The sequence below is a fragment of the Sardina pilchardus genome, chromosome 24, assembly GCF_963854185.1.
Source record: "Sardina pilchardus chromosome 24, fSarPil1.1, whole genome shotgun sequence".
NCBI lineage: Eukaryota > Metazoa > Chordata > Actinopteri > Clupeiformes > Clupeidae > Sardina > Sardina pilchardus.
The window spans coordinates 24,982,285-24,998,191 of record NC_085017.1 but is presented as its reverse complement, the minus strand read 5'-3'; the positions used below and the strand labels follow the sequence as shown (position 1 = coordinate 24,998,191).

The 15,907-nt window shown below is 44.4% G+C and overlaps 1 protein-coding gene across 2 annotated transcripts in view; it reads left to right on the top strand.

Annotated features, from left to right (window-relative positions):
• The window catches only part of grinaa (glutamate receptor, ionotropic, N-methyl D-aspartate-associated protein 1a (glutamate binding)), a 28,056-nt gene extending 17,071 nt beyond the window's left edge, over positions 1-10,985 (top strand). For both annotated transcript variants that reach the window (XM_062529276.1, XM_062529277.1), the window contains exons 3-7: positions 1,693-1,814; positions 3,388-3,588; positions 4,125-4,253; positions 4,619-4,762; positions 8,336-10,985. In XM_062529276.1, the coding sequence (XP_062385260.1) occupies positions 1,693-1,814; positions 3,388-3,588; positions 4,125-4,253; positions 4,619-4,762; positions 8,336-8,485 (746 nt within the window). In that variant the 3' untranslated portion in view covers positions 8,486-10,985. The remainder of the gene's footprint in view (positions 1-1,692; positions 1,815-3,387; positions 3,589-4,124; positions 4,254-4,618; positions 4,763-8,335) is intronic.
• The last annotated feature ends 4,922 nt before the right edge of the window (positions 10,986-15,907 follow it).

Genomic DNA, 15,907 nt, shown 5'->3' with positions numbered 1-15,907 from the left:
TTTCCATTCTAAAACAAGCACATTCCTCTATTGATGAGATTTTACCAGCGTAGGGGAAACCTCTGGGTGCTCCGTAGCCATACTCCTAATAGGTGGCAAGCTAATGTGTGTTCATGAGCAACTAGAGTTTAGGGGTCGTATGTCACCCGAATGGGGGACTTCCCATTTTGAAGTGGGGGTTATGGGAGGGTTCCTAGGAGAATGTTTTGACATCTCTCAACATAGTGAACGTTCTCACTAAGGAAGTGGGTAGTTCAAGAAGTAGGAACCTACCTTCCCAGCTGCAGGAACGCATTAAGCAAACAGTTGATTGTACTGGAGAAGCCCTTAAAAGTAGAACTGAAGGGTAGGCTTCTTATCAGAATACTTCAATAAGATCTCTGAAAGGATGCTTTTTTAGTACCGGTATGTGTTCAATAATGCTAAATGTGTTGAATGGAAGCTCCAGCATTTCTGTCGTATTCTCAATTAGATAGAAATGGAAAGTAAGAATTATGAGGGCTCACATTTGCAGTCCTTAACAAGGACAGTTGCTGAAAATAAACGGCAGACTCTGCCATGATGGCGCAAAAAAGAAACACAGCTGGCCAGCCAGCTGAACTGAAGCCTGCGGCGCTGCAGGTGTTCATTTTAGCCTAGCATCGTGCTAAGCCTCGTTCAACTCGCTACGCTGCACTACCTCTGCTGGATTTGGCCAATTAGTGAAATCGGCAGACGCCATCAGTGGAGGAGCTGGAAGCAGCGGAAGCATGTGACGGATCCTTTCATAACGGGGAGACGGGGCCAAATATCCCAATCTTGGTTTCTCTGAGAAAGCAGCGATACACAGCTTCTCTTCTATGGACTGATCATGATGTATCTGTAGAGCAGAGCTTCTCAACCTTTTTGGGGTAGAGAGGCACACCAAAGGTCACACCAAAATGCCACATGAATAGATTATTACACTATTATAGGCTATACCAGGGCGGTTCATTCCTTTGCTAATACTTACAGTGGGCAGTGCCACTTCCTTTGCCCATTCTTACAGTTACGGTGTTTTTGTGCTGAGACAACAGTGACAGGCATGCTCACGTGATATTGACTGAGCTGCTGCTGATAGATCTGTAGCCAATTAGGCTACGTTATAACAACCACTTAATATGACTACGAGCCTGTTTAAGGATACATTGAGTCTCTCAAAATTCCACTTTGCCTCACGACACACCAGTTGAGAACCACTGCTGAAGAGCATACAGTATGCGTTCTACTGTGTCTGAATAGCAGAATAGAGTTTGCGAGTGATCAGTATGGACGCTGGGACTCTTATTTGCATGAGATCACCGTTGTATTGTTATCTGAATGTTGATAAAACAATTTAGGTTTACAGTAATAACATTACAAGTTTTTCTGCCCTCCAGATATTGTTGACCGTTCTTCTACAGCATTTATGAGATGACTTACTAAAAGCAATGCTTGTTTTAAGTTGTTTTGTTCCATTGGCATTGCTTGATATGAAATTAATATATAAATAAAAGACCCATTTGTGAGGACTAACAATGAGAACAGCAGTGAATGTTGAGTGTGTTGTCTTCAGATGTCTTGATCTGGTGCTGTCCCTTTAGTATTCTCGTCCACACAGTTCCCTTGCTCTCCCCATTCTCTTTTCAGCCTTGTCCTTTAATGTCTTTTCTTTTATCTGCTGCGCTTCCGTAGCACCCATGATGGACAGCCCTGGTTACCATGGTGAGAACGGGCCTCCCTCATACTATGACAACGAGGAGTTTACCAACTCGGGCTTTGAGGATAAGAGCATCCGCCAGGCCTTCATCAGAAAGGTAAGGAATGCGTGTTTGTGTGTTGGAAGAGCATGATCCAAATGCAGCCTTGGATGTTGGTGCACAATCGTCATCTTGAGTAGATAGAGTGACCGGACTCTTAATCAGTTGGGTCATTCTGTGTCAAATCAGACAGAATCCAGAGAAATGGTTGCCACGCTGTTTTAGATTTTGTTCAGAGTTTGTCTACTTAATGTTTTGGTCCCAAAACTAAGACCTGTACAATGTTTTTGTTAAATTCCAAATCGTTTTCAAAATGTTTTCAATTTGATAGGCTAGCCAATAGATTTTTGAGGGCACTTTAACAGGATTAACCATGGGGGCACTGGGGATGTGTCCACCACCTTTGAGTCCACCACCTTTGAGTCCACCAGTGGTACAACATTGACGCTTTGCACACTAAATACTGTATATCTACACATTCTTCCACATAGATTTTCATGTGCCTATTGGCTATCCCACATACGTCTTCAGTCTTTTGAAAATGAAATTGAAAATCGTAACCTTTCCTTGCTCTATCCTCAATATCTTCATGCTCATTGTATGTGGAGAACTAAAATATTGGCACATTAACTGAGTGGCACCAAATGGTACACAAGTAAAGTTTATAATACAGTTTTTTTAATGTGCTTTTCTGGCTATACAACCAAATAAATATCAAGGACTGAGGACCGAGTTTTGTCACTTAGGCCCATGTTTTATTGGCTTATGGGACTGGCACGAATCTGGGAGATGTAGGTCAGTGTCACATTAGCATTCAGAGGCCATGTAACTGCTGTATTGTAACTGGTTACATGAAAGATTTAATGGGTCAATATCCATTCGTGTCAGAATCAACAATCAATCACAGTTATTTGTAAATGAATGTATTCTGTGGCATCCATTTGTGTTATCCACGGTGTCAGTATGGATGTTTGACTTCAATTATTACACCATCATAAGGTGATGAAATATGATGTAGGTCATTTAGCATATGAAAGCTGAACACATACTATATCACTGGACAGTCTCGACCTGATGACAGCTGAGAATGAACACATACTGTCGTGCTCTATATACAGTAAGCCTAGCCAGGCCTATTGACATGACTGTAACTTGGTGACAGATGCCACCATTAAAATTCTGCTGTCAATTTGACCGACAGTTTGTAATGTAGCTCAGACATGAGAGAGAGCTGTCCGGTCCGTTTATGACGGAGTTGGGATCCCACACCCCAATACATTCCCTGTGTAGCTGTGGAGCTTTTTGTGTGTTTTAAGTTTGAATGTCAGTTGTTTTTCGCTGCATAAGGAGGGTAGCACTTCCTCTATTGTGAGAGAATGAATGAGCACAGATGGGGGGGTGACAATGGCCTGCCATTCACTGTGAAGAGTATCCAGTGCTCACCGAAACATAATGGGGAATTTACTAGACCCACTAGACTGTCCCTTTACAAGCCAAGGTCTAGTCTAGTCATTCAAATTTGAGTTGGTCATTATCTCCAGTGAAAGACCGTGCTTTACACACTATTGTGAGCTGCTGTGTTCACTCCATCCATTCACACATTCTTTTCTCTTCTGCCGTGCGCGTCAAGGTGTTCTTGGTCCTGACGGTGCAGCTCCTGGTCACCTTCTCCTTCGTGGCGGTCTTCACCTTCCACCAAGATGCCAAGATATTTGTGCGCCGCAACCCGTGGACGTACTACGTGTCCTACGCCATCTTCTTCGTGTCCCTGATCGTGCTGAGCTGCTGCGGAGACTTCCGCCGCAAGCACCCATGGAACCTGATCGCCCTGGTAGGCGCTCCTCTCTGTGCCTCGAGTGTGTGGTTGTTGGTTTGCTTACTTCTTTTATTATGACTTGTAAGCGCTTCCGTGAGCAGAGCCTGAGATCCAGTTGCCAGGCCAAAATGTCATCGGTGAGGAGTAAGAAGACTAATAGACGATTTATGTAGTGGGCCAATTTGCAAGCATACTGGTTTCGATTTTAACTTCAATTTCAATTTCTGTGGCAGCAAGAGAAAGGAAAAAGTGGCGTTGTGAATACAGGGTTATTTAGGTTATGGTTTTGAAACATTTATCCAGTGTGTTGTTGATGATCATGCTGATTGAGGTGGTCATGGTGATGATAGTGGTGTGTGTGTGTTTGTGTGTGTGTGTGTGTGTGTGTGTGTGTGTGTGTGTGTGTGTGTGTGTGTGTGTGTGTGTGTGTGTGTGTGTGTGTGTGTGTGTGTGTGTGTGTGTGTGTGTGTGTGTGTGTGTGTGTGTGTGTGTGTGTGTGTGTGTGTGTGTGTGTGTGATGACGGATCATGTTGTGCGTTTTTGTTTTCCAGTCCATCCTGACTCTGAGCCTGTCCTACATGGTGGGGATGATCGCCAGCTTCTACGACACCGACACCGTGATCATGGCTGTGGGCATCACCGCGGTGGTCTGCTTCTCCGTGGTGCTGTTCTCTCTGCAGGTCAGCCCCCCCCCCCAGCCCCCCCCCCCGCTCGTCCCTCTCCTCGCCAGTCTGTCTGCCTCCCATCTGCTCTTCAAAGAACACCAGAGGCCTTATTTGCCATTTCGACTGTAACATATAAAGCATGTTGTTCTTCAAATGTTTTTCATCAGTTTAAGCCAGTGAAGTGCAGCTGTGCTCAGCTCAGCTCAGCTCAGTGAGAGGGGATTTTTAAATGCTGACCACAGGCCTTGTGCATTTGACTGCAGACGTGTATTTTGACATGGTCGTTTTTTACAGCGGTTGGAATCATGAAGTTTCTCTCTCTCTTTCTCTTTCACTCTCTCCCCCCCCCCCCCATCAACTACCCCGTTTGTCTCTCACAGAGCAAGTACGACTTCACTTCCTGCCGCGGGGTTCTGTTTGTGTGTCTGATCGTGCTGCTGCTCTTCTCCATCCTCTGCATGTTCATCCGCCACAAGATCCTGCACATCGTCTACGCCTCGCTCGGCGCGCTGCTCTTCACCTGCGTAAGTCACATCAGCACACCACACCTGACTCCTCACAGCACTGTTTTTTACTCAGGAGGGCTGCTGGCATCAGGAGAGCAGCTTATTACCTCCGCCAAGCAGGTTGTGTGTTCATCGGGTTTGTTTGTTTGTTTGTTTGTTCGCAAGATAACTCAAAACGTTATGGATGGATTTCCAAGGAGGTTCTGAAATGACCCAAGAAAGTGATCCGTATCATGGTTATGTGTTCGCTTGGCGGAGGTTTGCGCTCTCTGAGTGCTTTTCCTAGTCGTGAATGGTTAAATGATTACACCAGAGATGGCTTACAGGTTTCGGTTGAAGCAGGGAATTCTAGAATGCTGATTTGGAAAACGAGTTAGATGGTCTGTGATGGTGCCACAATCCGTGGCAGACACTGCATAGTGCATAACTGACTCAGGATCAGCATTCAGTGAGTCTAGCTACGCCTAATCTAGGAAAAGCTCCTTGCAGCTGTTGTCGTCTAGCATCTAGACACAAACACAGTTGTCGCAGTCAGTCAGTCAGTGAGTGTATGGATAGAGGCTTGATACGGGTTAGCGTGGTTTTGCACAGCTGAAGATGAAAAATCTGTAGGTATGGTGCATATATGTGTTACTGGAGGTGTGACTTCATACTGTGGATATCTTAAAGTGCATTACCCCTCTTAAGAATTCAGGGTGCATGCATGTAGCTGCAGAAGACGTCAAGTGTTGAATCATCACACATTTGTTGCCAGCGTAAGAAAAATGTGCAAACTTTACACGGGCCAGCTTTTAATCAGTGAGGAGATGGCAGACGGCCCGGGCGCATGCCTGGAGCCCTTATAAACAGAGGAGCCAGAGGGAAGGAGTGCTGCAGTGAGGCCGGAGGGAGAGAGAGAAAGAGAGAGAGAGAGAGAGAGATGGAGAGAGAGAGGAAGAGTGAGTGAGAGAGAGAGATGGAGAGAGAGGAAGAGGGAGAGAGACTAAGAGAAAGGAGATGGAGAAAGTGAGGAGAGGGAGACAAAAAGAGAAAAGAGAAGGAGAAAGAGAGAGAAGAAAGGGAGAGAAACAAAAAGAGGAGGAGAGAGAGGGTGAAGGAGTGGGTGAGAGGAGGAGAAGAATTGGACAGGGAGCCCCTGTATGAGGCTTTAAGAGTCCTCCCTGAGTCCTGGCCAGTGTTCTGGCCCCAAACTGGCCTAATTTCATCTGCAGGATGGAAAAGTGCAAACGAGGGAAGAAGAGGACAGAGAGGGCCACTTTAATTGTGGAAAAGTAAATGACAGCACCACACAGGCTACCCCAAATGCCCCCTTTAAAAACTGTTATGTATCCGCACAAAGTGCATGGGTAAAAGTATGATGAGAGAGGGAGACCAAGAGAGCGTACTAAGAGTCCGAAATGGAGCAAAATGAAATAAACGGCTTTGTCAGTGCAGCGTGATGTATAGGTAGGGGTTTGGAATGATCATGGGAAATGATAGATAGAGAAGATAGAGGGGGAGAGGAGAGGAAAGAGAGGAACTGGGGATGCTGGATTAGTGGCCTGGATTGATCTCGGGCATTCATGGAAACGATGAGCTCAGCGTAGCAGATGCAGAGATAGAAAGCAGACTGATGAGGGAGCGCAGAGAATAGGAGGAAAAGAAGGGAGGGAGGGAGGGAGGGGGGAACGGAGGGATAAGACGACGGAGGAGCGCGCGGATCCTGCAGCCTCAGCTCGTTGGCTCATTACTGAGGTGCAGTGGGCTCTGAACCTACATTGTCAGGCAAGGCTGAAGCAGGAAGCAGGAAGGATGGGGGGGTTCAAATGAGTCAGGATGAGGAGTGGTCACTGTTTTGGAAAAGCGAGGACAGGCTTGGGTATATTGCACGTTCACATATAAAAATCAATCCCATACATGCATACTGTATCTAATGGTCTTTGTATTTGTATTGTTAACAGGGATTAAGAGTCTAGAGGTGTGTCTGCGTGTGTGGGTGTGGCTGTGTAGCAGGTAGACTAGTCTAAATGTGTGCACTAAGCAACAACCATGAGAAACACTGCTGCGTCGACTTACGTGAAAGTCTCCTAATGTTTAGTCTCTCTCCCTCAGCACAATGTGGTGCTCATACAGAATGGGTGTTCACTGTTTGATTTTGAAGTTCTGCTAGAAAGGAATAAACATTACACAATCACATAAGATCATGATGACTGCCAGAATTGATCCTTTACTTGTGGGGAAACTGTTATTTTTTAACCTGTGCCTTATTTCTAGAAAATGTTCTGCATTTTCACTGTGGACATAATCAAACTAAATTGGCCAGGGGCCTATTGCACAAAACTAGGATAAGGGATTAACCCGGGATATCTTGGTTATCCTGGCTCAATTTATCCGTGATCCAGTTGCACAAAAGCGGGATAGGGGGCAGCAGGATATGTTATGGTATAAGTTACCATGGCGATTTATTCTGTGGAGCTAACCTGCTCCTGACCAGGCTCACAGCCAAGATAAGTTGATTCTAATGGTAATTACATAATCTGATTGGTTCAGCTAGCTGTCATTCAAATGAGACCTCCACGTGATTTTTTTTAAAGAGCTGTAGATTCCATTTATATATTATTTGCAACATGCATTTACTCACAAAACACAGCAGAATGTCTGCCTAATACCATATGGATGTCATTTAAATTATGGTGGCCTTATAATTAATAACATAGCCTACTCGTTGTTTGCTTCTTTTTTGACAGATGTTTGATGAATATGCTGCTGTAGTAGTTGATTGGAAGTGGAGGGGACATTTTTCGAAGGTGTTTTGAACTAATTCGGCTTTTAAGACAAATTAAGATACTTTGTGCATCTTTGCGGTGGCAAAGCGCTTCCTAATGACGTTGCGTGCCGAGACAAGGAAGCTCTCACACACGTGGGTGCATACGTAAATTTGCATTCAATTGATCTGCCACACCTACTCCCGTAATGTAACAGAAATAATCATGATCCCCCATCCAAAAAAGTAGAACTTTACCTCGTTGTTAGTCTATATCAAAAGCGGTTATTCACTTTGTGTGCAAGACGCTATTTTTCGCGTCTTTTATATTCCAACCGTGAGTTATTTGGGGGAGAAACAAGAACGCGCACACATACCGGATAACTTAGACCTGGCTTGATGAATCCGTGTCTGCTTATCCTGGATTGGTCTTTGTGCAACCAATTAAGCCGGTATGCTCTTGTTTTGGATTCAGTGATCGCAGCTCAGTAACTTATCCCGGATATCTTAATTCTGCTTTTGTGCAACGGGCCCCAGGTGTTGAAATATTAGAGCGACTCAGAAGAAGACTGCAGGAAGACATGTAAATAGTAATGTTATAGTCTGTTTATAACAGAGGTAAACAGAGATGTCTCTGACTTTTTCTTGTTTTATATGGAACTTTTATGTATCACATGTGCTGGTGACATATGATGTGTTATGTTTTTTTGTATGCAGTGCAGCTCAATGTTGCTGAGGGTACATCCCTCATCTAATGTGCTTTTTTGTGTGTTTACGTGTGTGGTGTCTGTGGGTATATTTGCTCTCTGGCCATATCTGACCCCTCTGCGTTCCTCTCTCTTTGGTAGTTCCTGGCCGTGGACACGCAGCTGCTGCTGGGCAACAAGCAGCTGTCTCTAAGCCCAGAGGAGTACATCTTCGCCTCCCTGAACCTCTACACCGACATAATCAACATCTTCCTCTACATCCTGGCCATCGTAGGCCGCACGAGGGATTAAGCGCTCGGCGCCCCTCAGTGGAGAGGAGGGGAAGCGGTGTGGAAGGAAGCGGAAATAAAATCAAGCGAATGGTTGTCGTTTCTTCTCTCCCTCTCCCTCTCTATTTCTCTCTCTCTCTCTCTCTCTCTCTCTATCCTGTCGTCACAACTTTTCCAAAGAATCCTGCACCTCCGCCTCCATTTTCCACCCTCCCTCCACCCACCAGTGAAAGTAGGCGTGATTGGCCGAACGATTGACTGACAGACAGACCAACCAATGAGAGCCTCTCTGCCCTGTGGAGAGCAGACGAGAAGGGCACGTTTTTAAATCCGTATTATTTTAACCACTTCAAACTGTCTGAGGCCCTCCCGCCTAACAGACGCGTTATCCGTGTAAGGTTTTGTTGAAACTCTGCACCATGCCGTGCTCCGTGCTGTACAGTTCGCTTCCGCAGCCGTGGCGTTGGAGACGCCGACCTCTCGTGAGAGAAGCCGGAAGGATGCATGTTTGAGCTCAGCACTCCGAAGGCTGCGGATGGGACGGATAAGACACCGATGTGCAGCATCGCCGGCTAGAAAACGGGTGTAATTCTTTTGTAGTGGAAAAAATCTGACCCGTTAATACACTCTCGCACCACAGAATGTTGCCCCTCTGTAAGCTTTCGGTGTAACCACCTGTGCATGCTGATTACGACACTGCTCAGATAGACAGGCGGAGAGATCAATCTGAGGACAGACTTCCTTTGCTTCTTGCTAAGCTGTTAATAGCACATCACTTTTCAACCCCCAGCTCTCCTCCTCTCTCATTTCTTCTCTCTTTTCCCATCCGCTCTCTTCCCCCCTCCCCCACCTCTCTCTCTCTCTCTCTCTCTCTCTCTCTCGCTCTCTGTCTCTCTGTGCATGCCTGCTCTCCATGTGCGACCCTGACCCAGTGCTACATGGGAAATATAACAGAATGTGCAGACATCACTGTATAAGTAACCTGTCACTCTGTTGTGGAACAACAATAGACAACCTAGAGAAGAGAAAATAATACAAGAGAATCTACACCGGTAGAGCTAGACATTTGTACTCCTAAATAGACACTGATCTCGAGGAAAAAGGCCTTTTAAATAGCACTCCCAGCACAGGCGAGAAGGAGGAGGTTGCGGTGTTCGTTTTGGTGATTGACCAGAACAGTTTCTAAAAGGCCTGTTGTTACCACTTTGTGTTCCGTACTCGATATTTGCGTTCTCCTTTTCATCCGAATCACTCCAGTGTTTCCACTCCTCCCCTCCTGTCATCCACTTGTCTCTCTTCCCCTCTGCTGCTTCTATGTATCTCTTTTGTCCTCTGTCTCTTAACATAGTGGTCTTAGTGTTGTGTTTTTTCCCATCTAAACTAATGTGAAATTTTGAAAAGTATTGAAAGAATTCTCAATTTTTTGTTTTGTTTTGTTTTTAACCAAGCACTCTGAGGGGTTCGGAAGTTATGTACATTAGGCATTTTAACATGTTCACAAGCATTGGACACTTCTCCAGTGTGTGTAGTTGTAATTATTTATGATATATTTATTGCAGACTGTATAGGCTAGGCTGGAATTGGGCAGATGTATTGGTTGGTTATTTTGTCTTTTCTCTCTCTCTCTCTCTCTCTCTCTCTCTCTCTCTGTAAACGTTGTGGTTTCAGGCTTTCACAAGATTAGCAAAGAGCATTATCATCACAAACAATCTGACCTCCAGAAGTGGTGAGATTCCATTTTCAATTTCAAGCCCCAACACGTTACACGTGTCTCATGGTGCTTTCCAGAGTGTTAAACATTCAGAGAGCCCATGAGATGCTTCCAAAATCCACAATGTGTAAATGCAGTATATATAGTCAGCAGAATTTTATTCAGGCTTACCGTTGCCTTGTACCCTTGGACGTTAACATATTTGAACGCAAATTAATCATCTAATATATCTTCAGAATTACCGCTGTGAGTGGAATAGAATTTATGAAATACACTTCCATTAAATGCCTCCAAAGCCAGGGGAAACATTGATTTGGTCACAGATGCATTTCAATGAAAATCTGTTATAACTCAACGCAAATGTTTTTGCATGAAGAGAGAGATGGACAGACCAGTGTATTTGTGCTGTAAATCTAATAAATGGTGGATTGAATGTTTATTTCTAAATAAAGGATCTGCAGGAAAATGGTAACAAAAAAAGAGAAAAAAAAAGACTGCTTCCTCTCAACTAACCTGCATGTGGCGCTGGTGTGTACTGAAACTGCTGTTGCTGGGAGACGCCTCGAGAAAGCCCCTCCTGCCTCCCCATGTTTTAGTTCTGATCTGCAGCCCTCTTTTAGACCTCTGATTTCTATGTTTGTGTTTGTAACTAACCGCCGTCCGTAAAGCCTCTTGTAGTGGACTGAGTGTATAGGGTGAGCTTTGGCCTTTGTAGTTCTGTTTGCACTGTACATTTGCATAAAACTGAACTGGGATTGTATTCCTCTTCACTGCTGTATGCTTTACATTAAAACAAGAAACAAAACAGAAACTCTGACTGTGTCTGTCTGTGTGTCCGTGCAGGGGATTGGTCAGAAAGCCGTGGGGGGGCTTTACTTTTGTAAAGTATTTACCCAATTTCGACTTGCAGTTGAATGTTTTCCAAATCCACCTTCAAAGATGATGAGGGTTTAATCAAGGTCCTTCAGACACTCTGGAATTGTTATCAACAACCGCTCAATGGTGTTATTTGCCCCCAACGGCACCTTCCAGGCAGCACAGCCTAAAAGGCACCCCCTCAACCCTCATCCTACCCCTAAACTGAGGGGAGTAGTGCCTTGAAGGCAGCGCTGCCTGGAAGGCACCATTGAGGGCAAATAATACCAAAGACCTCAACAACCTCAGTGTAGAAACATCATCCCCCCCTCGGCTCGGTGAGCTAACCACTATAGTCAAAAAGGTATCACGTAACAGTGAAACATTGCATTCTTTAAACACTGTCTCATTTCAGGAGTCATTTGGGAGTTGGCATGGTCTAAGTACAGGAATACCTCTGATGGAAAACATATTTCATTAAAACCTGTGAAATGATATACACCTTCAATATGCAATTGGAGAGTATAGTATAGTGAAGGGGATGGTGCAATTGCCAGGTAGCATTTCTACAAAATACCACAAGGTGGCAGTAACAAACTCAAGCTTTTAGCACCTTTCCTACACAGTACTGTGAACTATGCGAACCCTTAGACATAGGGGTTAAATTAACATTTAATGCACATCTAAACCTCAAATTGTAAAGCTGAACTTACAAATAATAGACAGGAACAAAAGCATGTTTTATATTTTCATTGTAGATTCAACAAAATCAAAATATGACGTTTGCAAAAGTATGTGAATCCATGTGGTTCATTTCTTGTAGCAGCTCTTTTACACCACTACTTCAATCAAATGTCCTCTATATCCATTAATCAGTGTCTCAGTCTCACATCTAAAGAGAATTAAACATTAGTCGCTCCACTTCAACTTGCAACCAATTTTATTTTACAAAATAACATTTCCTGTCTTTTCTTAATATTCATGACAAGTTGAATTTAAAGAGATGGTGGTCCAACAGTGGACACAACCAGCGGTCTGATCCGCCAATTTTTTCTTGATTTTTTCTATCTGGGTAAGTCTATGTATGAACAATGATTCAATTATGTTGTCCCACTGCTCTCGCTGTCTTGTTTCTTTTCAGTGTGACACTGATTATATTTCTAATAAGGGCAGTTTTAGGGTAGGCTGGGTGAACCCTGCCTGAGCTTCCGGGGAATTTGAATTTTGTCCAGCAACTCAGGCTGGATACCAGCAGATCCTCTGTTTACTGCCAGAAGAATCTTTGGCTCCAATCAGAAATGGCCATACTCTAGTTCTGGCACGCTATTGGCTGGTGACGTGACAATAACGAAACTGTGCAGTAGAAACAAAGCGCAGCTTCCCCAGACTAATGTTCAATCTTAAAAGATTGAGCTTAGTATGATGAAAATCAGACTAGTTTTAGGGTCACTCAATCTAAATTGGATTTTAGTGTAGGCTATGTCATGACTGATGAGACACGTGTGTAGATGGATTTTGTTAAGTTACTAAGATGAGATTTATTTTGAAAGGGGGCTATTGTATTGAAAGCAAGAAAGTGGCAGGAGACAAAGTTCGATGACTGGCATTAGTTGTTGTCCTCTGTAATGTAACTGGCGTGAAGAGTCGTATTATAGATATTGTGAGTCCCTCGCTGACACTGGAGTTAGGAGAACAGCTTGAACCAGAAACTGGTGTTTTGGGAAAATATGACCGGATTTTATTGGCACAGAGACTATGCAAAATCAGTTCCGCACCGTTGACAAACTAACTTAACAAACCCTATTTCAACCTGCTGTGTTATGCCGATTTTGGTCTAGACCTATAAGAAACAGTCCGTTTATGTTGCAAGGCTATGCTGTGTTGTTGTGCAGTAGGCCTATGCTATTATGCATAATAGCTATGTTAGCCTAGTCTAGCCTACTTTAGGAATTTCTAAAATATTTTTCCCCCCCGGTTTTTCTCTGCATTCGACGACGGACTTGACCCTGAGGTTGAGTCAGGACTGTGTCTACCTGCAACGCTACTTGCAGGGGCGATTCTACAGGTAAAGGGTAAGAGTCGGCTCGGCTTGATCAGGTGATTGCTAGGCTGTTGCTAGGGTAATCAAGATGGTTGCTAGGTTGACATTATAGACCTCTGAAGTTCGCCTACAAAAAGGATCCAAAGCTGCCATCTTTGCCCATATAAGGAGATCCGGGAGTTAATTGAAGCTAACTGCCTATGGCAAGTTGCATGGTAAGTTAGCTCTGGGGTAGCAAAGATCAAAGTGTGCCGTCTTCACCTACCGAAGATCACAGTATCCACTAGACGGCAGTGGACAAAACTGTGTAGTGAAAAACGTCTGCTTTTCCAATGTCATCATCCCCGCGAGAGTTTAACAGGTGCGATAATTGAAAATCCCCATGTTATTTTCCCATAGAAAAAATCTCAAGATACCGGATCTCCTTATTTGGGCAAAGATGGTGGCTTTTTTGTAGGCGAACTTCAGAGGTCTATAGAGTTGGTTGCTGGGTTAAAGCTAATAGGGCTAGTGGGTGCTAGTGCTTGCCATGCTGTGGGCTTGCTTGATCAAGCCCATAACACCCCCATCACTGTGGGGGCAACAATCCCTGGAAATCAATGGAGAAACAGGTGTCTCTCATAGCCGGCGAGTGTTGTCCATAGACAGTAAGGTGTTTGCCTCCAGAAATATGGCGGCTGGTGGACACTTGTGGAAGACGATAGCCTACTTCTTTCAGCTTTCAAGTGACAAAAATGGCCAAGTCCACGTGGACCACAAATGAATGACAATGTGATGACAAAAGTAACGACAAGATCACAACTGGTCAACTCTGTGGGCACGAACATGGGGGCTCACAGACATACCCCCAGAGTGTAGCGCTGTAACTGTCTGGCTGCATAGCTCAAGAGACTAAGGATATGCTCCAGCAAGTCTCCAAAAGGCTTTGTGAGTATTCAGCTAAGCAGATTTCTCCTGCTGAGGATGAGAGACTTGAATCCACTTTGGCCTGCACAGCAAGAGATACCATGGATGCTGTAATTCAAACAATGGAAGACTGGAAGATCGGGTATAATTCAAGCCCACAAAAATATTCTTGCAACTCTGAAGAAAGTTGTCCGAGTGTTGGCTTGCTGTAGCACTTCCTTGGAGAAATGCAAAGCTGATGCTGTCATCGACTGGGACAGTAAAGATCATAGCTTAAAACAAACTAGCATCATTGAAAGTGGTCAGATGTTATCTAGTGAGTTCCAAAGCCACATTGGCTGTTACTGATCTAGCCTACTCTCTGATGTACTTTCAATGTACTCCGTCCGTTAACGCTCGTCTAACTCCAAGTGCTTCTCCTGTCATTTCTTCAGGCAATTGACCCAGCCACCTCTATCCTCATCGAAACATTTGTTGGTGAGATGAAGAAAATAGCACAGTCCTATGAGGCTAACTCATGTGAGGGTAATTCTCTGAGGCAGAGAACATTCAGGCTGCAGTGGCCCTGGATTATGATGCTAGGGCCAAAAAGAGCTGTCCTAGAGGCTACAGTTCACATCTATCACAAGGTGCACACTACCTGTTCAAACAACCATACTTTTATCAGAGCAAAGGTGACGTTATACCCAATAATAATGATACATGTGAACAGGACTGCCAAGGTCTCTCTCTTGAAGGCCTGCCGTTGTCTAACCAAAGTGATAAGAGTTTATCTGTGGCCATCTCAGAGGATTCTGCCAAACTCGTTGAAGGTAACATTGAATCCTCACAACCCATTCCGGCTTTAACTGAGCCTCAACTGGACACCTGCACAAAGGGTGTTCTGAGAGGTTTCGTTGCCTCATACTTTTCTGGGGTCAAAAAGCAACCCCTTTCATCCCACGGCTTCAAAAACTAGCCAATTTCTGGACTGAGAGCGACTGTTTTGGCCCAAAGACAGCAGAGCAGGTTCTGTCTGGCAGTTCATATGCCAAAGGAATGAGAATACACAAGTTGACAGTGCAGGCTATGTACAGGATACTTATCCCCAAGCTTCAAGATTTTCTCAAAGACAGGAATCAAGATTTAGCTAATAGAATACTGGGCCTGCTGTCATCCGCTGAGATGGATGACTTGATTGCATTCCTGTTTACAACAGAATTCAGGGAAGCCATGGCAGGTTTTGTTGAAAGCAGGAACAATCCAAACTTCAAATTCTGGTGGTCATACATTCAGATGGTTGAGATGCTTCTACTGTTTACCAGGGCACAAAGAGATGGTCTGTGGCAACTTCATCTGCAATCCTTCACGTCAATGCTTGCATATTTCTTTAGATATAACCATATCAACTATGCGAGGTGGGGGACAGTTTACATCAGTGACATGCACAATCTCCCAGCTGAAGTGGAAGCAGAGTTTCAAGGCAACTTTGTGGTAAAGCGATCAGAGCACCTGTTCAACCAGGTGTCTCCAGACCAGAGCCAAGAGTGGTTGAATGGAATTGGGAAGAAGGGAGGTGGCATAGTTGGCATAACAAAAACAACATCAGCTCTGAGCAGGTGGGCTCTGACCTACAATCTCAGATCACATCTAGGCAGTGAGACAAAGTTAGTTATGGAATGGGACTAGATGATTCTTTCACACACAATGAGAACAATCGTGCCGACAAAAGGTAGACCTCAAGGATGAAGTCAATATCTTTAACAAATTGCAAAGTTTGCATATGTTTTCTGATGACTCAGGACTCGAGCTGCACAACATTGTCACCAAAGATATTATGCCACAGAACATTACAAATTACTTGCTGTCTGCCAGACAGAAAGGTCATGATCAGCTCATGCAATTTGTTCAAGAAAGACTTGTCGCTGATGAACATGGTGAAAGAAAAGTTG